Source organism: Peromyscus eremicus, chromosome 8a (assembly GCF_949786415.1).
Source record: "Peromyscus eremicus chromosome 8a, PerEre_H2_v1, whole genome shotgun sequence".
NCBI lineage: Eukaryota > Metazoa > Chordata > Mammalia > Rodentia > Cricetidae > Peromyscus > Peromyscus eremicus.
In genome coordinates, this window is record NC_081423.1 from 36,499,006 (window position 1) to 36,523,434 (window position 24,429).

Genomic DNA, 24,429 nt, shown 5'->3' on the forward strand with positions numbered 1-24,429 from the left:
AAAGTTTGTTGAAATAACCTCCCCCGCAAAAAAAAATTTCAGGAAAGTTGAATTTTCTTTCCAAAATAAAATTTTGGTCAGGTCATGGTGGCTCACGCCTTTAATCTTAGCACTGGGGAGGCAGAAGCAGGAGAATCTCTGTATGTTGGAGGCCAGCCTGGTCTACAGAGTGAGTTCCGGGACAGCCAGAGCTACACAGAGAAACCTTATCTCAAACAATAACATTATTATATTCTGAATGTAATAATAATAATAGTTATTATTATTATTATATTCTGAATGTAAGGACTTTAGAACTGTGTATAAAATATGAAAGAGCCTGTGAGCAGGTTACAGTGCAGCATGCTCAGGGAGCACACAGACTTTAACATAAAGAATGGACCATGTTTTCACATCACAAGGCTTTTATTTTTATTCTTCAGCATAAACTGTAATAGATGGAACAGAAATGCTCTCTAGTTCTTTTGAAAACAGATTTTTCAGCACAAGTAATAAGTTGATGTATTACCAATTTTTCCTACTTAAAATTTTTTTCAATATTTATTTTATGTATATAAATGTGTACCATGTGGTCACCTGGAAGTTTTGGGTGCTTGTGAGCCACCATGTGGGTGCTGGGCATCAAACCTCTGCAAGAGCAACAAGCTCTCTAAACTGCTAAGCCATCTCTCCAGCCCCAGGTTTTTCTACTTTAGAAACGTTCATGCATTCTACTAATCTATGGGGAAATGTGTCTTCATTTTATCAAAGATGGGACTGAATTGGAGGCATTTGGGGTGAGAAAGAGTTGAAGAGAGAGACAGACAGACTAGAGAGACCATACACACTCACCTCAAAGACAACCCTTGCATGAAAGCATACATTAATGGGAAGCAGAATAAAATTTAAGTGGTTGGACCTGGGCTTTAAATTTAAATTGCAGGAATGCAATTCTGAGTTGCTTGAACTTACCTTTACAGAGGCTACTCACTCTCCTTGATACTGCTCTTTTCCCCCACAAGAACAACAAACAATATTTACTACATATAGCACACTCTGTATTCTACAAGGTGGTGAGAAGAAAGAAATGAAAATGTGTAGCTTTTTTCTGTGTAAGAAATCAGTAGGTTGCTGGGCTATGGCGGCACACGCCTTTAATCCTAGCACTTGGGAGGCAGAGGCAGGGGGATCTCTGTGAGTTTGAGGCCATCCTGGTCTATAGCACTAGTTCCAGGACAGCTGGGGCTATTACACAGAGAAACCCTGTCTCGAAAAACAAAAAGACGAAAAAAAAAAAAAAAAAGGAAGGAAGGAAAGAAAGAGAGAGAGAAACCAGTGTGTCCAGTTTTGGGACTGATCAATAGTGAATCATGATTAAGTAAACATAGAACCCTATAGCAAATCTTAGAGTGGGTGTCCGAGTTAGAGTCTTTGAATTTTTCCACAGGAAGTGAAGTTTAAAGAAAGCCTAGCATCAGAGCAGAACTTAAGTAGCTGACTTATTTACTTAGCCCTTTGCTTACTTCTTCAGCTGATTCATGTGATGCTTTCTTTACCCGGTGATGTGTAAGTACTCAGTAAATACTGTCTTAGCTGATACTGTCAGTAAGCCGTTCTTGCTAGATAAATGCGTACAAGTAGTACATTGATGTTGGTTAAGAAGAGACCACCACTGGTAGAGAAAGAACAAAGCATCAGAGCTTTGCAAGTCAGATTGGAAGTTCACCTCAGCTGTCTAGTGAGCTTATAATTGTATTCTTTAGCCAAAGTTACCGTGGTACCACCACAGACTGGTGCTGATAGAAACAGAGCTGAATGCTACTGGGTTTCTAGAAGTTTGAGCATTATCTTCTCAGAGAAGGAAAGAGCTGAAAACCAGTGCCCCACTGAAATGACACAGCTGTGATCCTTCTTAATACCCCAGGGTATAGTATTGCCTGTGTCCCAAGGAGCAGTCCCTACCCCTGTATTCAGACTGTTTTGTTTTGTTTTCCCATTTTAAATTATGTGTATGTATCTGTGTATTTTGTGTAGACATGAATATCTACACTTGGAAGCCACAGGTATCAAATATTCCTGGAGCTGCAGTTAGAGACAGTTGTGAGGTGCTGGGACCCAAACTCAAGTCCTCTGGAAGAGCAAGAAATGCTCTTAGTCACTGAAACTTCTTTCCAGCCCTTTAGATTAGACTACCTTAAAACAACAACAAACCTATCTAACCCTAACACTGATTTCGTAGGATAGTTGAAGAATGAACAACCATACTAAGTAGTTAACTTAGGCTTTATTAATAAACTTCTGTTTTTGTTTTGTTTTTTGAAACAGGATCTCACTATATAGCCCTGAGTGACCTGAACTTGCTGTGTAGACCAGGCTGTTCTTAAACTTAGAGAAATCCTCCTGATTGAGTGTAGAGATTAAAGGCCTGTGCTGCCATACCCAGTTTGTGTTTTTCTGAGTGGTACTGCCCTTTAATTCTTTCTTTAAGGTGTGTGTGTGTGTGTGTGCAGGTGTGTGCCTATGCATGTATGCAGAGGCCAGGGGAGGGCCTTAGGTATCATTCCCTACTGAACTTTATCTCTTTTGTTTGTTCGTTTTGTTGTTGGTTTTTTTGAGTCAGGGTTTCTCTGTGTAGACCAGGCTGGCCTGGGCAAAGAGATCTGCTTGCCTCTGCCTCTGGTGGGATTAAAGGCATGTGCCACCACCGCCTAGCTAAAATGCTTTCTTTTTAAATGCTTTTTAAAAAAATGTATGTGTATGAGTGTTTTACATGCATGTGTGATATGTACCACTTGTGTGCCTGATGCCCACAGAGGTCAGAAGAAAGCATTGGATTCCTGGAACTGGAGTTTCAGATGATTTGTGAGCCACCATGTGGGTGCTTGGGACCAAACCTAAGTACTCTGCAGTAGCAACCAGTGCTCTTAACTGCTGAGCCATCTCTCCAGCCCTTTATCTTTTGAACCTGAAGCTCCCCTGCTCCCTGGATCTGCCTGCTTTTGCCCCACAACCCTGGTGTTCCAGGAACCTACAGCCATACCCAGCTTCTGTGCAGGTGCTGGGGATTTGAACTCAGGTTCTCTTGCTTCACTGCACATGTGCTTACCACTCTTTGATACTCAATTTGTGTTTGTGTCTTCTTTTTTTTTTTTTTTTAAAGATTTATTTATTATGTATACAGTGTTCTGTCTGCACATATCCCTGCAAGCCAGAAGAGGGCACCAGATCTCATTACAGATGGTTGTGAGCCACCATGTGGTTGCCGGGAATTGAACTCAGGACCTTTGGAAGAACAAGCAGTGCTCTTAACCTCTGAGCCATCTCTCTAGCCCCCAGTTTGTGTCTTCTTAACAAGTACCTAGCCTAAGTGCCCGCATGTAGTAGAGTCTTGTAAATATAAGAATAATATTCTGGTTATATAAAATGGACCCAATCTCTCTTTTGTAAGTACTATGGACTGTAATAACAAAGAAACTTGAAGACTGGAATTTTGTTTCTGTTTTAGCAGTGGCTTAGGAAAGTGAGATTAGCTTTATTTTTAGTCTCCTGACAATTTTCAACTTAGTTATATATATATTCTTTTGGTCAGGAAAAGGCTCCAAATAGTTCTTCTAATTGTCCTCCATCTACACCAACTCCTGATTCTTCGAAGCCTCGGAGAACAAAGCTTGCCTTTGATGACAGGTGAGAACATTTTGTAAGTTTTGTTTGGTTTTTGGTTTTTTGAGACAGAATCTCCCTGTCTAGTTTTGGCTGGCCTGGAGCTCGCTATGTAGACTAGGCTGGCCTCAAACTCTTAGAGATTGGCCTGCCTCAGCCTCCTGAGTGCTGGAGTTAAAAGCATGCAACAGTGTGCCTGCTGTAAAAAGATAAATATACTTTCGTGTGTGCATTTAAGAAATTCCAGTCAGCATGTAAGAAACTCATTTAAATATGTCAGTTCCTATAGGGTTAGTACTTGTATCTGACCTATAGAGCATTCAGGTTCTAACTTGAAAAGCTAGTCCAACTACTCCTTTAACAACCCGTGGCTCCCCTAAGACAGGGAAGGTGTGCTTCCTGGAGCTGCTCCTGCTGCCAGTGCACTGTGGATGACAGAGGTCTTCTCAGATAAACAATATTGCTTTCTCTTGCCTTCTGCTAGAAGGTACTTCTCTTCCCCCCATTCTATTTACTTTAGATTTGAAAAAGCAACTTGAGGAAGCTAATGTTGAATACTAGGGAGCTTGATCTCTGTGGGCTTGAGTAGAAGATTTGACACAGTAGCCCATAATTTATGTTCTTAATCTATATATATTTCTCATAAAACAGAAATGTTTGATAGTTATTCACTTCTTGAGAATGTGAAATCTGCAAGATACTAGAGTCTAAAATAACTTAGTAATTGTCTTAGGAAATGTTGACCATTTTTATTTATAAAGAAAATTTATTTTGCAGAAATTATTCAGCAGACCATTATTTACAAGAAGCAAAAAAACTCAAACACAATGCAGATGCTTTGGTACGTAAATATTCTTCATGATGTCCTTCATCAAGCTAAGGTGTTCTTGTTTATGCTTGCAGTGGGTCTTTACTCAGCACTGTTCTCCTTTAGTCTGATAGGTTTGAGAAAGCAGTGTACTACCTTGATGCTGTAGTGTCTTTCATTGAGTGTGGGAATGCATTAGAGAAGAATGCTCAGGAATCCAAGTCCCCGTTCCCGATGTACTCAGACACGGTAGAGCTCATCAAGTAAGTGGAAAGTTGGCATTTTGATGGAATAACTTTACCATTTATTATTGTGAGTTTTTTTTCTAGTTAACCAAATAAGGTGAACTGGGAAGATGCTTAGTGTTCCATCCCTTAGGGAAGAATTTTAGTGGGTGCTTTATTTTGGTTTGATTCTGGTATTTTGAGAACATAGGAAGCTTTACAATCAAGGTAAAATATTCTGTTCTATTTGTCACTTGTTTTTTTTATCTCAACTCATAGATATACTATGAAACTAAAGAATTACTTGGCACCAGATGCTACAGCTGCAGACAAAAGACTCACAGTACTCTGGTAAGTGTTGTGTGTTCCTTGCTGGGTGACAGACAGTCCTTGATGAATTGTGCCGTGTGTGCTTTTCTGAGTATTAGCCTTGAATCGTCTTCCATAAAGTCTTTTCTTAACAGTCAAACAGGAAATAGCTCAGAATCCCTAGGGAAAGGTTTTAGCTCCTGTCAGTCTAACCCACTGTCCTCTTGATGAAAGTGCTGGAGTGGGGTGACAGTAGAACCCTCCATTGAGTTAGGTGACCACTTTTCTAGGCTCTTCTTTCTATATATGCTCTTGTTTGCTTTGTCCCAGAGAGAAGTCATCTGTTCACTTATTCAGGTTGCATACTTGACCAGGCACTGTGTTTGTACTAGAAATGCAGCTGTGAACTAAGTCTGACATTATACTGTTCATTATGGGGTCTGTACTTCAGTGTGGAGAGACAGAAAGTAACCAATCATGTGAATATATGAACACACCTTTGATCCCAGTACTTAGGAGGTAGAGGCAGGTGGATCTCTTTGAGTTTGAGGACAGCCTAGTCTACATACAGTAAGTTTCAGGACATCTAGGAAGACATAAAATAGAGACCCTGTCTCAAAAAAAAAAAAAAAATCCTCTTACTCTGTAAGAGTAGAGAATTGGAATACTTGTTCTGGAGGTTCCAATATAGGCAAGGGCTGGATGGTGGGGGAAAATGGGAATTTTACAGAGCTGAAAGATCAGTGAATACGAAAGTAGGCTCCACTGGGTATGTGGGCAGGAACAATAATTCTGTGGGTTGAACTGTGTGATCTGGATGAAGGTTGGTATGATCCATCACACTTGTAATGTTTAATGTTTCAGTTTTTTACTTTTAGTTTTTAACTTTTTAAAAGTATTTGTATTATGATATGTTGGTGTAGTTTTAATGTCAGTACCTAAGGGGATGTTAGTCCTAAGATTCTTAGCTACTACCCTTTCTTTAGGGTGCGTTCCATATTAAGCTGACCTTGAAGTTTTGTCTAAGAGGTAATGCTAAGCCTAGGCTATGGTTGCTTACATGAAGTCAGTCCTATATTCCTACACAATGGAAGGATTGCTTGTAGATGTTGCCATGTCTGAATACACTGCCCTTTTCCATTGCCTAGCCTGAGATGTCAGTCATTGCTGTACCTGAGGCTGTTCAAACTGAAGAAGGAGAATGCTCTGAAGTACTCCAAGACACTGACTGAGCACCTGAAGGTAAATTTGTGTAACAGAGTCTATTGCCTAGGAGACAAACTGTGCAAACCTGCCCATCCTGTCCCAGAGATGCTCTCATATTTAGGCAAAACATAACAAGAGATGAGCGAGCAAACTACTGCCTGAAAATTCTCAGATGTTAGTGCTTTCTTGAAAAAGCCTTCAAATGTGTATATTGGGTTACAGAGTTTTTATAGCTGTATACAGCAGCCATATCTATCCTCAGAAATGTTTTTGCATCTTCACCTCTAACCCTCATCAGATTGTTATCTTGTTTTGTTTTGTTCCTTACATTACTGGTGATTGAACCTAGGGCTTGTACATGCTAAGTGAGTTTCAAACCACCACACATCCAGCCCAGACAAAGTTATTGTAGTTTCCTAAAATGTCTTCCTTTAAAAAAAAAATTCAAGCCAGTACCATATAAATTCTCCACAAATCCCGCTGTATTTAGGACTTCAGAACCCCTCCATAACTCACTGTTGCCTACAGGCTCAAGGCCTGGCCTCAAGGGTCTCTTATTCCTTGCCTAAACTCCTCCTTAGACAACCTAGATGAGTCGTGTAGGTTTTCTTTTCGGCCTTTTTTGTGTATACTGTGACTTGTTTCCTTGTGTCTTTTTTGTTTCCTTTCATCCATCTCTGCTACTTATTGTTTCTCTGTATCGTCTTTGAAGTCGTCTAGAACAACCTAGCTTTCATTTAACAACTTCTTTCTGTTACACACACACACACACACACACACACACTTTGTTTTTAAAGATTTATTGAGCTGGAGAGATGGCTTAGTGGTTAAGAGCACTGACTGCCTTCTCCAAAGACCAGGTTTGCTGGGCATTAGTGGCCCACACCTTTAATCCCAGCACTCAGGAGGCAGAGGCAGGTGGATCTCTGAGTATGAGGCCAGCCTGATCTACAGAGTGAGTTCCAGGACACCCAGGGCTACACAGAGAAATCCTGTCTCGGGGGGGGGGGGGGGGGGGGGGGGGATCCAAAAAACCCAGGTTCAATTCCCAGGATCTACAAGGTCACTTACAACTGTCTATGTTCCACAGGATCTGACACTCCCTTCTGGCCTCTGAGGGTACCAGGAATGCATGTAATACACAGATATACATACAGACAAAAACACCTGTACACACAAAAAATATTAAAACATTTAAAGATTTAGTGTGTGTCTGTGTCTGTGTGTCTGTGTGTGTCCGTGTCCATGTGTGTCCATCCCCATTTGTTCCCAGAAGCTAGAGGAAGACGTAGATCCCCTGGAGCTAGAGTGAGCTACCTAACTTGGGTGCTGGGATCCAAACCCAGGTCCTCTGGAAGAGCAACAGTTGCTCTTAACTACTGAGCCATCTCTCTAGCCCCATTCTTTTCTGAGATAGAATCTCATGTACTCTAAACTGACCTCAAACTAGCTGTGTAGCCAAGGATGATTTTAAAGTTCTGAAGATAAACCCTAGCCCAAAACTTTGGAAGATATTGAATGCATATATGTGTGTGTGTGTGTGTGTGTGTGTGTGTGTGTGTGTGTGTAATATTGCTGTTAAATAAATTTATTTTTCCTTGCAGAATTCTTACAGTAATTCTCAAGCACCTTCACCTGGCTTGGGGAGGTAGGTACAATTTTGTTCTCTGAAATATTTTTGGTAAATTTATTTGTGGACCAGAGCAGAATGGATAAAAAAGTAATTGCTACTTTTTTTTTTGTTTTTGTTTTGTTTTTTGTTTTTCAAGACAAGGTTTCTCTGTGTAGCTTTGCGCCTTTCCTGGAACTTACTTGGTAGCCCAGGCTGGCGTCGAACTCACAGAGATCCACCTGACTCTGCTCCCGAGTGCTGGGATTAAAGGCGTGAGCCACCACCGCCCGGCTTAATTGCTACTTTTAAAAGATTAAAATCTCTAGTAAAGTATTTAAAATTTTTATTTTTTGATGCTTAGAATTGAACCTGGGTTTTTTGCATGCTCTCCCACTGAGTTACAGTTCTAGTAACTTAAAATATAATTAACATAATTCTTAAAATGTTTGAAATGAGACATGTCACCTACAGATGTCTGAGTTGGTTTTGGTTTGGTTTGGTTCTCCACTTCTACCATGTAGGTTCCTGTTACTTAGGTTTAAAGGCTTGGTGGCAAGCCCCCTTACCCCTGAGTCATCTCACTAGCCCCCCAGATAGCTTGAGTTTTTAACACAACCTCACTTCTTCTCAGTTTGATTCTCACAGTTATTTAGACTTGTTACAGTGGTTTTTAACTTCACTAAGATCTTGGCATTGCCAGAGTACAGTGGTATGGTTGTGATTTATCTTCAGTTACCACATTAGCCCCTCCCAACTACACCCCAAAACGGAACAAGCACCGTGCAACCTTTTACATTTTCTGAGTCTATTTGTTGAGTTCTTATGTTGATATGAGTTGGCATTCCATCTTATTTTCCCTTGTCTACCCCACCCCCAGGGCTGAGGTAAAACCCAGAGCCTTTTGCATGCTAAGCAAGTGCACTCCCACTGAGCAATGTCCTCAGCCTGTTTGTTTGTTTGTTTGTTTGTTTCTTTGTTTGTTTGTTTGTTTATTTATTTATTTATTTATTTATTTATTTAGGTTTTTTGAGACCGAATTTCTCTGTGTAGTTTTGGTGCCTGTCCTGGATCTCGCACTGTAGACCAGGCTGGCCAGCTGTAGTATGCTGATTTTGTAGTGCTCACTATATGTGTGTGAATAAGCATCCTGTCTCTCTTTGTGTGTAGCAAAGCCGTTGGGATGCCTTCTCCTGTTTCTCCAAAGCTGTCACCAGGCAATTCTGGAAGTTATTCTTCTGGGGGCAGTAGTGCTTCAGCAAGTGGTTCTTCAGTGACCATTCCACAGAAGATCCACCAGATGGCAGCAAGCTATGTCCAGGTTACATCTAACTTCCTCTATGCCACTGAAATTTGGGACCAAGCTGAACAGCTTTCCAAAGAACAAAAAGGTTTGTTGGGCTGTGGATAAACTTTGAGGATGGGATTGTTAAAAGAAACTTCTGTGATTTAGTTAACTATGTGGAGAACATTTACTTTATTTCATGGTTTAGAAGGAATCATAATCAGTTTGCTAATAGCATCCTTTGACTAGCCGCATACTAAATGTGACTAGACGTGATTAAAAATACCCTTGGGCTGTGCATGGCTCCCTGTTAGATTTCTTGCCCAGCATGCATAAGGCCCTGGGTTTGGTCCCTAGTATGAAGGATGGGGAATGGATGGACTAATGTGTGAGAAGGGACACAGACAAACAGCTCTTGTGGTGCTGGTGACACATGCTAAACTGCAAGTAGTTCTTGAAGTGAGACAAATATGCATCTATTCTGGCAGGCTGAATGTATCTCAGTAGGCAGCACCTTGTCCACTATCAAGTTTCCCTCATAGTCTCAACTATACCTTAAACAGTACAATAGTTGGGTCTGCTAGATGGTTCAGTAGGTAAAGGTGCTTGCCACCAACCCCTAGTTCAAGCCCTAGGACCCACTTGGTGGAAGGAGAGAACTGGCTCCACAGAGTTTTCCTCTGACTCAACACAGTACACTGTGATACATGCACAGACAGACAGACAGACAGATAAATGTAAAAGAGAGAACCATTAAAAATTACAGCAGTTGGATTTCTTTATATAGGATCCAGGCTAGGTCTGTCTAAATGCTACATTTTGTTAGTCTCTTAAGGAGTCCTCTCTACCTGTTCCCCTCATTTGGCCATGTCATTGATGTTGAGAAGAAATGAATCATAGACTAGGTTTCATTCTGCATTTGACTGGGAACTTCCTTATACTGTCATTGCATTTGTTCTTCTGTCTCTTTATTTCCCTTTTATTGATTAGATTAGTTCAGTATTTAGATAATATATATTCTAGGTGGTGCATCTTATTAGGATACACCTAGTTATCTAAAGTATTTACCCTTTATTAATGTTAAGATTCATTAGACCCGAGCCAGGCAGTGGTGCACATGCCTTTAATCCCAGCACTAGAGAGGCAGAGGCAGGCAGATCTCTGAATTCGAGCTCAGCTTGGTCTACAAAGTGAGTTCCAGGACATCCAGAGCTTTTACACAGAGAAACCTTGTCTCAAAATAAATAAACAAACAAAAAAAAAAAAAACCCAAATAAATAAGTAAGTAAGTAAGTAAGTAAAGTAAGTAAGATTCATCAGACCCGGGCATAGGAAGTAGGCCTACAGTCTCAGAACTTGGAAGACTGAGGCAGAAGGATCACAAGTTGGAAGCCAGTCTGAACTACATGGCAAGACCCTGTTTTTAAAGAAAATTTTTTTTGTTGTAATTTTTAAGGTCCATAGATTATTTATGTAGTGTCACTCTGATGAGCATGATACAACATTTCCTATTAAACTTTAACTTACACTTTTGACATCCATGATGACCATTGCCTAGGTCCATTGTTAGGAGATAGAAAATTCATTATGCACCAGGCATGGTAGTGCTTGCCTGTAATTCCATCAGTTGGGAGCAGAAGCAGTGAGGATCAAGAGTGTGAGGTCATCGATTACATAAGGAGCTCAGGCTAGTCTACGCTATCTGAAACCCTATCTCAGAGGAAAGGGGATGAAAAACCACCAGCTGTATTCTGCTCTGCATTCCTTTTGCATTTCTTAGTTGGAATTTTTGTAGAGACATTTCACCTCAGGTGTCTGATCACTTCCTGCCTTGTTTGGTTAGTGTGTAATTGTTTAACAACCCCTTTTTTCTCTGTATGTCTAAAAGGTGGCTTCTCTGAGAAGTATCCAAGTACTGCATCCCTGTTTGCTTCCAAAACTGCAATGGAGTCAAATCCTAGGATATTATCCTTTCTTCTCATTTGTGCCTTCCTGACATGAGCCTTTTTCGTTCATGTAGGAAGAATACTTTTATTTCTATCCTTTAAAATTTTAAACTTCTGACTAAAAAGAGATTTATTGAGTTCCAGGACAGGCTCCAAAGCTACACAGAGAAACCTGTCACAAAAAAAAAAAAAAAAAAGAAGGGATTTATTAGTGGTGCATGGCATCTGATTATAGCAGAAAGGTTGGTTATAAACTGTCAGCTACACAGGGGCTAGTGGGGGAAACATGCAAAGACTATTTCCTCTTTTCTTTTTTTTGGTTTTTTCGAGACAGGGTTTCTCTGCGCCTTTCCTGGAACTCACTCTGTAGCCCAGGCTGGCCTCGAACTCACAGAGATCCGCCTGCCACTGCCTCCCAAGTGCTGGGATTAAAGGCATGCACCACCACCGCCCGGCCTGTTTCCTCTTTCTGCTACTGCTTGCACAGACATAACATAGACAGAGTGCTTTGAGTAACCCAGTGGGGGCGCTGCACATGTGCCGGGGGGACTCCATTTTAATGTAATAGCAGTTAACCATTTTCATCACTGGAACTTCAGTTTGGAATTCATAACTGTACATTCTGTTTAAACTGATGCATGACTTCAGGAACTTGAGAGATCATAGAAGCCTTTAGTGTGAGAGACATGCTGTTTTACAGAAAATCTGTGATTCAAAAGAATGTGTGATGCTTACTGACTGTTTTGAATTTTCTAGAATTCTTTGCTGAACTGGACAAAGTCATGGGCCCTCTCATCTTTAATGCAAGCATCATGACAGATCTGGCTCGTTACACCCGGCAGGGACTGCATTGGCTTCGGCAGGATGCCAAGTTGATATCTTGAACTGAACATATTCTCGTTGCCTCTGATTTTTTCCACAACACTGTGTCACATCACAAAGGAAAACTGCCATAACACACCACCTAGTCGACACTAAGAATGAGGAATGGTTTTCTCCTTTTTGGTTTATATTGTTGTTTCTTATAACCCAAAGCCATCATATCAATTGACCCTTTCAATATTCCCAATGTGACAAGTATTTAAATGCTTCTAAACCTGCAGTACATCAGCAAGATGGTTTCAGTAATTGGAATTCCAGTTACAATTCATAAATAATCAAGTAAAATTCTATTTATTTTCATTTTTTTCAAGTTCCCAGATTGGAGCTTGTTTAAAGCCTAATTATTCCTGCCTATAAATTTATTCTGTTGAATATTTAGCATAAATTTAATGTAGGCATTTTATTTATATATTTGGGGAGTTGTGTTACTTAATGTCTTCTAAGATAAGAGTTGGTTTGTCCAAGACAGGACATGTTCTTTCTACAGCTAATTACCTGATGTTATTTCAAGTCTTACTACAGTTTTACTATTGTAGGACTTATGCTTGGTATTAAGGATGCTCTTCCACATGGGAAAAGTCACTTAAATATGAGTGGCAGTCTACATGGGTGCAAAAATGAAGTGGGTCTGGTTTGATATGCATTATTTCAAAACTGTGAATGTGTGTTAGGAACACTAGCAATCACAAGGTGACTACAGTGCATCTGATGCATTACAGCAAAGCAGATAGACTTGCTGGGGAAGCACATCATACTGAATGGCTTCACAGAGGACAATCTAACTGTGGGTTTATTAAAACCTTGTATTCTTGTTTTGTTTTGTTTTGTTTTATACTCATTTGACACTTAATTGAAGCAGAGTAAGTTACTCCTAAAAACAAACAGAAAACCGTGATCCAGTTTCTGAAGGTTGCAGCCTGTTTCGTTGATAATGGTTGAAGGTTGAAGTCTGCAGATCTCCCCTATGGTGGAGAGATTATGATGCTCAGATATGACCATGCAGTAACTGGAGCTCGGAAGGAGGTGTCCCAATGTCTAGTGTGGAGATGATGAATTTCTCTTTCTGAAGATCCTCATCAATGATGTATGCTTCTGACTGGATCTGAAAACTCACACTAGCAGCTGGGCATGGTTGTGCATGCCTATAATCCCAGCACTGGGTATTGGTGACAGGAGGATCAGAAGTTCAGCCTCATCCTCAGGCTACATAAAGCTAGACAGTGAGTTTGGGGGGCTAGCCTGGGCTACATGAGACCTTGTTACATTAAAAAAAGAAAATTCATACTAGAAAAGTACCTAACTTGGCTCATTATGAGCTCTCTTGTAAAGGGGAAAATAATAGGGGTAGTGTTTAGGAAGCCAGCTCTGTAACAATTCCTTATCAAACTACTGTTCCCAACAAGGTGCGTATAGCAGTGAAGGATGAGGAATATCTCTCTTCCTCTATACTTCTTTTTAATGACCCCGTCATGTCTGGTGTGCCTTAAATCTTAACTTTTAATGATAACTCTATGGATTGTTTACAGATAAAGTTTTACGCTGGGACCAGATTAGCCGTTCATGGTTGGTCCTCCACAATAATAATTTTAAATTCTTTTTGATTTTAAATCTTCCTTTAGAGTCACATTAAGACAGATTCCCTCAGAAAAGCTAGTGCTTTGGTACCTGACTTAGTATAATCAATTGGCTATAATGCTGCTTCAGAAAATGATATTTCCTTCTCATTCCAAAAATCTATCCAATTGGGGAGAAAATTCCCTATTATTAGGAGATGATTGTTCAGCTTGAAATGGGAAAGGGGAAGAGAGATAGCATATCCTCACATGCAGTGGTGTCGTGAATCCTCTCTTCTAGTCTCTCTCACCACCTATTTCTGAAGATAGTGAACTTTGCCCTGCAGTCTCATATTTACAGAGCTTACCTGCTTTGTACCTCATTATTCTTACATACTGTTGAGGGTTGATGTCTACAGCTTATGCTGAATTTCACATTTTTCCCTTGGAGAAATTGCCTCTGATACCTTGCTAATTTAATTGTAGTGTGTTTAAGGAATACTTTTTCTTCAGAGGCCATTGTCTCCTCTCTTGTGCTAGTGACTTCCATGGCCTAACAGTTGTGTGTCCTGTCCTGTCCTTCTCTCTCACTCTGGCTCCTTAACTTCAGGGAGGTCTTGGAAGTGGAACAAGCGCCCTCTGGGCTTTTAGACTTCAGCGACTGCAGTGCTGGCCTCTGCTTCCAGCTCTGGTCTGTGTATCCTGCTAGGCGGCCAGCACATTCTGGAGTGACACTGGTGTCATGTTAAAGCAGAGTTTCCACATGTTTTATGGTGCTGCTTTAAGATATTTTCTCTTTAAAACTGTCAGTTCTTGGAGAATGAAATCGTTAAGCCTTTCGTTGTGGAGGATTTTCCCCACCAGTTAGAAATGGGCAATGGATCAAAATTCCATCCTAAGTGATTGAATTTTGATGTCATAGTGTGTGAGAATACACTCTCTTCTTTCTCTGTGTCTCTTCACAAATGTTTTGTCTTAGTCATGTCCAGCACATACCTTGACTCCTTTACAAGTGACCATTCCTCCCTTCTCAGTAGGTGCCCTCAGTGGTTTTTAGCCATTTAAAACTGATTGACAAGTGGCTACAAACTTAGTCTGAAACTTGTATTCAGTGTATAGTTAGTAATAGGAATAGCAACTATCTTTAATACTCAGTTCACTGCTCTGAAGATCACACTCCTATGCCAGGAGGCAGCAGCGTGCACCGTTAGACTCTGGACAGGCATCCCACATGATTGCAGTGATAAAACTGTCACAGTAGTCCTACCTGAGAGAGGCTGGGCTGTGGGGAGCAGTCCCCTCTGGGCATTCAAGATTACACAGCCTAGCCCATGCCCCATTCTGGCTGGAGAGCACCAGCCCTCTCCTTGCTCAGTGACACCTTTTTCTGGGCAAGAAGCTATGAAGTCACTTTAGTATCAGTGATTCTTCAAATGTATTCACAGATATAGCTGCTGAAGGGAGAAGATTGACCACTACTGATTTAATTCTCCAATATAAAAGCAATTCAGAGTAATGTGTGCACGTGCCCACACTTGCCTGTTTTTCTGGGAAGCTCTTGCACTAGGGATTTATAGGCATCTGGGCTGCACTTTGAATGACACACTTGTGGCTTTAGAGTAGCTGTTGTTGTTTTGTTGTCGTTGTTTTGTTTTTAATTGTTCTTTGTTTCTTTTCATTAAAGATTTAATCAGCTAGATTAGGCAGCATCATTTGTATTTAACCACTGAAACTTTGGTACATTGATGTTTAAGGAATGAGCTTGCATTGTGTAGCCATGGCCTACAAAGGTTCTTGTCAGAAGTACAAGCGCTGCCTGAGGCCAGTGCTCAGAGGAGTTTGTAGTGCAGCCAGTGATAGCTCCATCAGATGATGCCTAGCTCAGTTGAGAAGGGAGATGCTGTGCACTCTTCTAGGTCTGAGGGTATGCAACTTTGAATCTTAAAATTATGTACACATACACACTTTATATATATGTACGTATGTATGTATGAAAACATGGAATTAGTTTGTCAAAATGTGTGTGTTTAGTATTTTAGCTTAGTGCAACTATTTCCACATTATTTATTAAATTGATCTAAGACACTTTGTTCTTGGCACCTTGAATATTAACATTCAAGGGTGCAATGTGTATTCCTTTAGATTGTTAAAGCTTATTACTATGATTTGTAGTAAATTAACTTTTGAAATATATCTGAGCCCTTCTGTAGTGTAATAGGGCTCTTACAGGGTGGGAAGATGTTCATTTTCCAATAGCTAAGTGAACGAAATGGCTTCATTCTATATTTTGATTTATAGGAGTCTATGGGTGTCTGGGCCCCAAGAACATCCACTGAGGCTGACTGTTTTAGGCCGGGGGTGGTGATGGGTAGATGAAACCTAAGTGACTCGGGGAGCCAGAGCACCTTGTTCAAGTCTGCAGACTCCTGTAACTCATATCCTCTAGTGTGTGGAGTACAAATCCCTTCCATCTTCACATCTCAGTTGAGAGGCAGACTTCTTTCCCAGTAGTATTGCACACCTACTGTTGCTGTGAGTAAAATCAGCAGAAAAAATAATGAGTGAGTGACTGGGAAGATGCACTGGTCAGGCCCAGTAGCCACATTTGTGAATGTACCTTTCACATACTTAACAGTGGAGGTGTTCAGCTTCGACCTTCAGACCCTGAAACCAAGCCAGCAAGTAACATAAATCCTTAAGGTTAGAGAAGGCCAGGAGTGCTGGTCATACCCTGAGGCAAAGGTCAGCCTTTGCTGGGTAGTGAGCCTGAGCAACTGAGACCCACTCTCCAAGAATAAATAAATACATTTGGAAGTTATTTGGTGAACCCCTTGTGGTGGTGCGTGCTTTAATCTAGCATTTGGACTGTCAGTTTGAGCCCAGCATGCACTGCCTAGAGAGACCCTGTGAGGAAAAGCGGAGTGGAGTAAGAGGACTGACTGGTCTGCAGAACTCCTGTTCTAGTAAACCCAGGGTTCATTAAAAAGAACTTGCTGTCTCCAGAGCAGGGGATGGAAACAGAAGCTACATCTGTCTTGTGGATGGAATTTAGAACAGGTGTTGGGGTGAAGTCTCAACTAAGTCAGAGGGCTCAGCTTAAGTGGCTAATTTTGAAGAAGTTGATTTTCAGGAATGTCCGCATGCGCCTCTCTCCTTGCTGCCGTTGCTCAGCTGAGCAGAACTCATCATCCTTAAACACGGAGAAGCTCTCAGATGAGTGTGGACAAACTCCCACCCAGAAATCCTAGTGACACTTGGCTTTGACCTTGCTGCTTCTGTGTTAGATTTCTTCTCAGCTTTTAGCCACTGGGGTTTCTGCCTGTTCTGTACCTCTCTGGAAGACATCAGTTTGGAAGTGCTGTCTTTCAAACCAATGCCACGGCTTCTGTATTGTGGAGCTTCTTGTTGTCTCCGAGGTGTCCCCATTATGCACACACCTGGCACATCACTGACATGAGCAGTCAACAGTACTGGGGGGTGGGGCTCACCAACAGCGCTGGCTCACTTGGCAGGGCCTGCGAAGGCCACACTTGAGGGCCAGATGCCCAGTTGGTAAGCACAGTTAGGGAAATTTCTACCTAGCCTCCGTTTTGAATGATTTTGAGAAATTTTATATATGGAGGATGAAAATTCTTATATATTTATTGAAGATCTTTTTATTTGAAATTAAAATCATTTGGTAAATAATGGTTTGCTATTTGGGGAGGGTTCTGGAGGGAAGGTAACATGATTGATGAAGTACAGGCCTATTGCCTCTGCAGAAAGGCGCTGTGGCTGATAGGAGGCCTTCATCTTGTACATGATCCAATCTTTGTCTTACGTTTATTTTATCCAAAACATCTAGGCATCTGACACTTTCAACCAAAATTTCAATTGTATACTGTGATTTTTATTTGTTGCAATACATTAAATTTCAGAGGTACTTTGGGGCTCAAAAGCTAGAATTTCTAAGTCAGTATGTGCATTTCACATAATAAGCTGTTAATGGTGAGCAAAGTATTATATACTAACTAGATTTTCCACATCTGTATAGTATATTATATGTATTTTGTGGTATTGAGATTATAGAAAGTTTAGAGTGTCAAACATGCGTTTAATGTGTATTTTTAAACAAATTTATGGCAATTAAAATATTTGGAAACAAGGGTATCACATTTCAATTTGTAAAACTTTTTAACTCTACTGTGTCATTATGATGCTTTGTATAATGCCAAACCATAGCTGGAGAAACTAAGTTTAATAAATATCAGATAGCTTTTCTGTATAACGTTTATACGCATGTGCTCTCACTTCTTCAGCTCCTACTGTGACCCTCTCCTGGAGTTGCTCTTTTGTATCTTACTCTGTAAAGGTCTTGTCCTGCCAGCACAGGTCTCATTTTCTGGCTACAGAAATTTTGGACTCATGGCTATGGGTCCTTGTCCATGTATCTCAATTGTCCTGCACCATTAGCTCTTCAGTCCTTTATTTATGCTCTAAGACATGGCCTATTATTGTTCCATTCATTACTTATGTATACTATTTATTTGTTGGATTTTGTTTTTCTGAGACAGGATCTCACTTTGTATCCCTGGCTAGACTGGAATTCATTATATAGACCTGGCTGGCTTTGACCCAACAAAAATCTACCTGCCTCTGCCTCCACCTCCCTGGTTCTGGGATTAAAGGCATGTTCCACCATGCCTAGTTTATTGTTTTATTAAATCAGACTTTTCTTTGGTTTCTGTTTTATGTTCATAAAGCTATAGACAACTTTTGCACATCCTCAGGTGCCACATGCCAGCCTGCAGAGTTCTTTGCAGAGTAAAGAGCCATGATCTGATCTGCGGAGCTGACTGTTGTTAGCTCATGTGTTACCTCTATCATGCTTGGCATAAGATTCTTTGAAGAGTGAGTGTTCTCCACACCTCCCAGATGGAACAGCACCACCTGTTAGATAGTGCTATTTCTTGTAATGTATGAAGCGAGTCAAGTGTCAATTCCAGACTGCCAGAATTTGGATTTGAGGAGACATTTAATAGTATTTGTAGAAAAATAAACTCTGACAAACTTATTTACGTCTATGTACAAACCAACAACATTCTAAGAAGAAATGGAGGCCAGTTTAAAGCAAGCATCTGTCTTTAAATATTAAAAACACAAGATTGCTTCACTTAAGTATCTCCAGCCCAAATGCAGTTAACCAATATTCCACAGAACGGAGCACTGTTGGAGTTGACTTTTCCACTGGTGTGAACATCACTCCTGGGCCACACTTAAAGAACAGCGTCTTTTTCTAGGGGGAAGGGGGCAGGAGAAAAGAAGTGTTTAAGATCGGATGTAGACCTAAGGAGTCCCAGGCCACTTCTGCTGCCTCCACTGTCCCTGGTTTCATCTGCCCAGTGTTAGGAATCTGAATGGTTCTTGGCTGTCAAGGAACTCTCCTGCATGGAACTTGCAGCTTCATCCCTATGCAACCCCCCAACCCCTGTCTCAGCTTTACCCTTGGATCTCTGTTTTCTGATCTCACCTCTCCCAGCTTCCCAGAGCTCTCTTGCCCACCCTGCACCCAGGTTTGTCAAATACCTGCATAGTCTTGTGATACACTCCGAATCATCCCGACATGAAGCGCCAATGGGCCTGAGGGAAACCCCTCTCCAAAATGGGGTCATTCTCCGGGATCTTTTTGCTGAACTCAGTTCTGGTACTGGGGAGCCATTGACCTGTAGAGCAAAGGCATATCCACTTCAGGTGGGGAAGCACCCACCCTCTGCTGCATACCCGGGTTGCAGGAGGTTTAAGAGCATTTCTCAGGGCTGAGACTCTCGGACTTTGAATTCCACTGCTGCTACTATGTCCAACACACACATGTCTTTCCTTGCTTACCTGGCCCAGCAGCAGCAGGCAAGTCATGAGCACCACGAAGAGTTTGAGCAGTAACATCTTGGCAAAAGGAAGATGTTGGAGCCTGAAAGCCAGGGGGCAGTTCCCGTTTCCTTTTATAGACTGACATCTATCTGCCTTTCTCAGGGTTGCCAGGTGAGGTAGGGGCAAAGTTTGTTTGTAATCAGGATCGATTTAATAGGTTAATGTGTACCCAAATGTAATCCAGGGCTACACTTCAGGCACATTGCACTTACTGATCCCTCATCTGGACTTTGATGATGTTGCTGGTCTGGACCCTTACACCCATCTTATCAGAAATCAGCATTGTCCGACTTCCCTCTGAAAGCCAGGAACTTGGCCATACTTCTAAAATGGCAGGCTGGGAGTTTAACAGTGAGGGCAAGTATGATGTCCTGGGTTCAATTCCAGAACCAAGAAAAAGTCCTAAAATATCACTGTGAGATGGTTGTAATCAAAACAGGATTCTTATAAAGTCTTCAGAAGTAATGTTGACCCCTGAGCTTTTCTAGGCAAAAAAAAAAAAAAAAAAAAACCCACTGACCTGCTGTGTACAGGCCATTGGATGTGGCCCTCTGTTCCCTCTGTGGGGTCCTTAAGCAGACAGTCAGTCTACAGTGTCCAGTTCCCCCCCGTCCATAAAGAGGGGCTGTCATCCTACCAATCTGCACCACCATCTTAGTGAAGACCTGGCTGTGAAGAACTCAAACTCTACCCTTCCTCCAGGATACAGGCAATGTACTGCCGCTTGAACCACAGGTGAATTGAAGGAATAGATTTTTGTTTTTAAGAACACATGAGTGAGGAGGTAGCAGAAACTCATAAATCTCTGTCATTACAGTTTATGTACCGACAATACCAAATGAATCATGGGCTTTATCCTTAGTAGTTAACTGGGGCTTCAGCAGAGCACTTCCTTCCAGCAGCCGCGGCAGCAGATGCTAGGCTAAGTCTGAAGCCCAAACATCCATTGGCTTTAGTGGTAATCTCTGTGGGTTCCTAGATTAACTGTTGAATGTGAATAGTTATGGATACTACGTGACAAGACCTTTGATTTTGAGAACATCTCACAACATAGCCCAGGCTGGCCTAATTTCACAGTCCCACCTTGATCTTGGATGTGGACCACCACACCCAGCCATGGGTGTTTTAATAAGTTTGAGGGAGAACGCTGAATTCAAAGTCAGGACATGTATAAGAGCTTAGATCTCCCTATGACCATAAGACACCAGACACACACACACACACACACACACACACACACACACACACACACACACACACAAATTACAAATAGATTCTCTCTCACTGGTCTGATATTTCACGGATAACCCTTCCCAAGGCTCTTCTCATCTTCATGATTGGACATTTTGGACAGGAGCCTGTTTTTGTTTCTTTGTCCCAAGCAAAAACGGAGGGACTGCTGCCGTGCCAAAGGTAGCCTCATGGTCACCAATCCCGAGGCAAAGCGAGTGTAGCTACTTGCCAAGGGAGAAGTGTGCTGGACTTCAGAGCTGGGAAGGGGTGGGATTTAACTGCAGATCTGTCTGCCCTGGTTCCAGTTCTCTGTAGAAAATGGAAGTCTGGTGGGGAGCTCCACAGTACAAGAGCTGCTGAGTAGACAATCCTCTACCAGTTCAGGACCAGTTCAGCAGCTCCCCTCCTGCCCTATGAGGTTATATACTGAGTGACCTCAAGTAGGAGCCTAAATGGGAATTTGTGCAGAGTTGGGGAGAAGCTTTGCAGTGACCCAGTGAACATTGAGTAAGAACACCGATGTGATTAGATAAGCAAGACTGAACAACGTGATGTCCTAGCACCGGCTGGGTCTGGGACTCAGTGCCAGTCTCTCCTTCCCCAGCACTCAGTGACATGTAACATCCAAAAGATGGCTTTTCTCCCAGCTCCCATCTCTGCTTTCCTTTTCCCTGAGCAAAATCAAGGTAGCCTTTTGTGTCGTTTCTAAAGCTCATCACAGCCCAGTCAAGGGAAGGAGCACAGGAAAAAGATCATTAATTCTCATGAGTACAACACTGTTCAAGGCCCCCAGATTCAAGCCACCTGCAGGCCAGCTCTCTTTCCCAAGGAATGACTTGTTAGGGGCAAGTTACTAAACATGTAAACAAAACCTGTAGTTGTATTTAAAGGAAATGTGGGAGCTGGAAGTTGTAGTTAAAGGAAAAGTAGCCCAGTGGTCAGGTATTTGTCTAGTATGTGCAAGGCTCTGGATCTTATCCCTAGTACTAAAGAGAAAAACACCTCCCTCAGACTTTGGGAGGTGAAGCAGCATCTAAGCCCTCAGCAGAATTGACAACACTTATCCACAGCCATGGTATACCTTTCCTGTGAAAAACTACACTGTGCCTGAAATTCAGACAATCCATCTGTTCTCTCCTGGCAAGTATGCTGTTAAATGACTGAAGAGCTACAAGCTCCTTCCTCCAGTTCACAGGCCTCAGCTGCCCGGATTTCAGCTGTAAGGCAAGACCTCTTGACCAGGAGGCAGCAGCCGCAGACTGCGAAGTCTGAGCACAGGCAGCCCTGCCCTCTTCTGGGTTAGTCTTCTGTTCCGACAGTGAGATGCGAGGCGGCCTCAGGCCTCATGGGCACATCTGGGGATTCAAATGACTAATTTACAAGAAGAGAAAGACAAACAGGTTTGCTAGCGAGAGGCTGCTCACTCCAGGTACAACCCCAGGGATACTGTGGGGAAATGCCAGAATGAAACAGGAGAAAGGGTAGAGACACACGGGTGTCTGGATGCGTGCAGGGTGGAGACGGGATCATTAAGATTTGGCGGTAAAGGGACACTTTTGTGTTGTCCCTGAGCAGGGGGTGCCTAACAAAAGATGAAAGACTTGGAAATGGAAAAATGTTTCCAGGTCAAATTTCAACAAAGGGTCAAAGTGCATTTGTTTTTTTGGCTGGAACTGGCAGGTGTCTGGGCCTGTACTAGAGAGGCCTATGTCCTGACTACAATACCAGCAGAGTGAAGAGAGCTCCCTTTCCCAGACTGCAGCCCATGGGGGGGGGGGGGGCAGGAGCATGGGCTTTTCCAAAAGGAGTCAAGTGGAGCAAATGGTTGCATCACAGCAGACAGAAGAGCGGTATCAGGCTGTGGGTATCTAAGACATGGGCCCAGAGCGCTATCTCTGTCCTTAAAAGGCTTGACTCAAGAGCTAGGGAGATGGCTCAGCTGGTAAAGTACTTGCCACACAAACAGGAAGACCTAAGTTCAGATCACCAGCACCCACATAACCAACCAGGTGTGGCAGCAGCTCTGCGATCCTAGCATTGGGAGGTGGAGAGGGGATCCCTGAGGCTCAATGGCCAGCTCAGCTAGCTTGAATCTATGAGGTTCAATGCCTTGTCTCAAAAAATGGTGGAGAGTGATAGAAGCCATCTGATGTCAACCTCCTGCCTGCACGTGCACGCACGCACGCACGCACGCACACACTGTGTGAACGGGGCGGGTTTGGGAGTGGGGTGATTCCTGTTGTCCTCTATGAATCTCTACAAATAGAACAAGTCCAGGTCCTGCATCGTGTAGAGTCAGTCACTGTTTGGGCACCCCTCACACAGCTGGGCCCTCTGCCCTCAAGCTCAAAGGGGAAACTGTGAGGGACAGGCTGAACGCAGCCTTTAACCATTTCAGCCATCAGCAGAGCGTCTGACCATCAAGGCACTTACAGCAGGGTCCCCTCAGCACTCACAGGGTGGGAGGGCCGGCTCCGCAGTAAAGGTTCCTGCCATCCAGGAGCGACGCTTGATCCCCAGTGAACTCAGATAAAGGTGCAACAGAGAACAGAGGACTGACCTCACAAAGTTGTCCTCTGACCTCCAGATGCACACCGTGGCACATGTACACACACATACAATAAAATATATATATATATTTTATTTATATATATATTTTATATATATATATAAATATATATATATATATATATGTTTTTCGAGACAGGGTTTCTCTGTGTAGCTTTGCGCCTTTCCTGGATCTTGCTCTGTAGCCCAGGCTGGCCTCGAACTCACAAAGATCTGCCTGGCTCTGCCTCCCAAGTGCTGGGATTAAAGGCGTGCGCCACCACCGCCCTGCCCCTAATATATATATTTTTAAAAGGTCAGACCAAGAGGTTCATCTCCTGCTGTGGGCTAAGAAAACTGAAGCTAGTCTTCTGAGCTGTTGTGTCTAAAGTCAAGATGGGTGCAGCTATGCTGCTGTACCTCCACCTCCCTCCTCGGGGCCTGCAGCTTTCCTGTCCTTTTTTTGTTTTGTTTTTTGTTTGTTTTTGTTTCTTCTGAGTAGCCCTGGCTGTTCTCAAACTCCTGTAGGCCAGGCTGGCCTCAAACTCAGAGATTGCCTGCTTCTGCCTCCCAAGTGCTGGAATTAAAAGTGTGCACAACCAAGCCGGGTGGTAGTGGCGCACGCCTTTAATCCCAGCACTTGGGAGGCAGAGCCAGGTGGACCTCTGTGAGTTTGAGAGGCTAGCCTGGTCTACAGAGCCAGACCCAGGACAGGAACCAAAACTACACAGAGAAACCCTTGTCTCGAAAAAACCAAGAGGGGAAAAATCGTGTGCAACCAGCACCCTGGTTTTATTTCAGTTTTGTTTTTTTTAAAGATTTATTTTATGTGCATTGGTGTTTTGCCTGCATTTATGTTTGTGTGAGGGTGCTAAGTGCCCTGGAACTGGAATTACAGATGGTTGTGAGCTGCCATGTGGGTGCTGGGACTTGAACCTGGGTTTTCTGGAAGACCAGCCAGTGCTCTTAACCGCTGAGCCATCTCTCCAGCCCCTTATTTCAAATTCTTTGTGGTTTCTCTGTGTAGTCTTGGCTGTCCTGGAACTCACTATGTAGACCAGGCTGACCTCAAACTTGCAGAGATCGCCTGCCTCTGCCTCCTGGGTGCTGGGATTAAAGGAGTGTGCCACCACCACTCAGCCTTATTTCAGATTCTTAAAGGAGTCTATGACCCATGAGTTTTAAGGCCCAGGAGTAAATCTGGACAGAGCCAAACAGGGCAACTGGCCTGGATATGGGAACAACTCCAGGAACTTCCCTGGGCTCACTCATTTCAGCATC

General features: G+C 42.5%; 2 protein-coding genes across 2 annotated transcripts in view; one reads left to right on the forward strand and one right to left on the reverse strand.

Annotated features, from left to right (window-relative positions):
• The window catches only part of Aff4 (ALF transcription elongation factor 4), a 70,764-nt gene extending 58,471 nt beyond the window's left edge, over positions 1-12,293 (forward strand). The window contains exons 14-21 of the mRNA XM_059270541.1: positions 3,569-3,663; positions 4,417-4,480; positions 4,574-4,710; positions 4,951-5,022; positions 6,129-6,222; positions 7,791-7,834; positions 8,966-9,186; positions 11,783-12,293. Of these exons, the coding sequence (XP_059126524.1) occupies positions 3,569-3,663; positions 4,417-4,480; positions 4,574-4,710; positions 4,951-5,022; positions 6,129-6,222; positions 7,791-7,834; positions 8,966-9,186; positions 11,783-11,910 (855 nt within the window). The 3' untranslated portion in view covers positions 11,911-12,293. The remainder of the gene's footprint in view (positions 1-3,568; positions 3,664-4,416; positions 4,481-4,573; positions 4,711-4,950; positions 5,023-6,128; positions 6,223-7,790; positions 7,835-8,965; positions 9,187-11,782) is intronic.
• A 6,241-nt stretch (positions 12,294-18,534) lies between these two features.
• Positions 18,535-19,383, reverse strand: Leap2 (liver enriched antimicrobial peptide 2). Its single transcript, XM_059269324.1, has 3 exons — positions 19,327-19,383; positions 19,027-19,163; positions 18,535-18,736 (listed from the first exon to the last, which is right to left on the reverse strand). Exons 1-3 carry the CDS (start codon positions 19,381-19,383, stop codon positions 18,700-18,702), a joined length of 231 nt encoding a protein of 76 aa, XP_059125307.1. The 3' UTR covers positions 18,535-18,699.
• Positions 19,384-24,429: the final 5,046 nt, after the last annotated feature.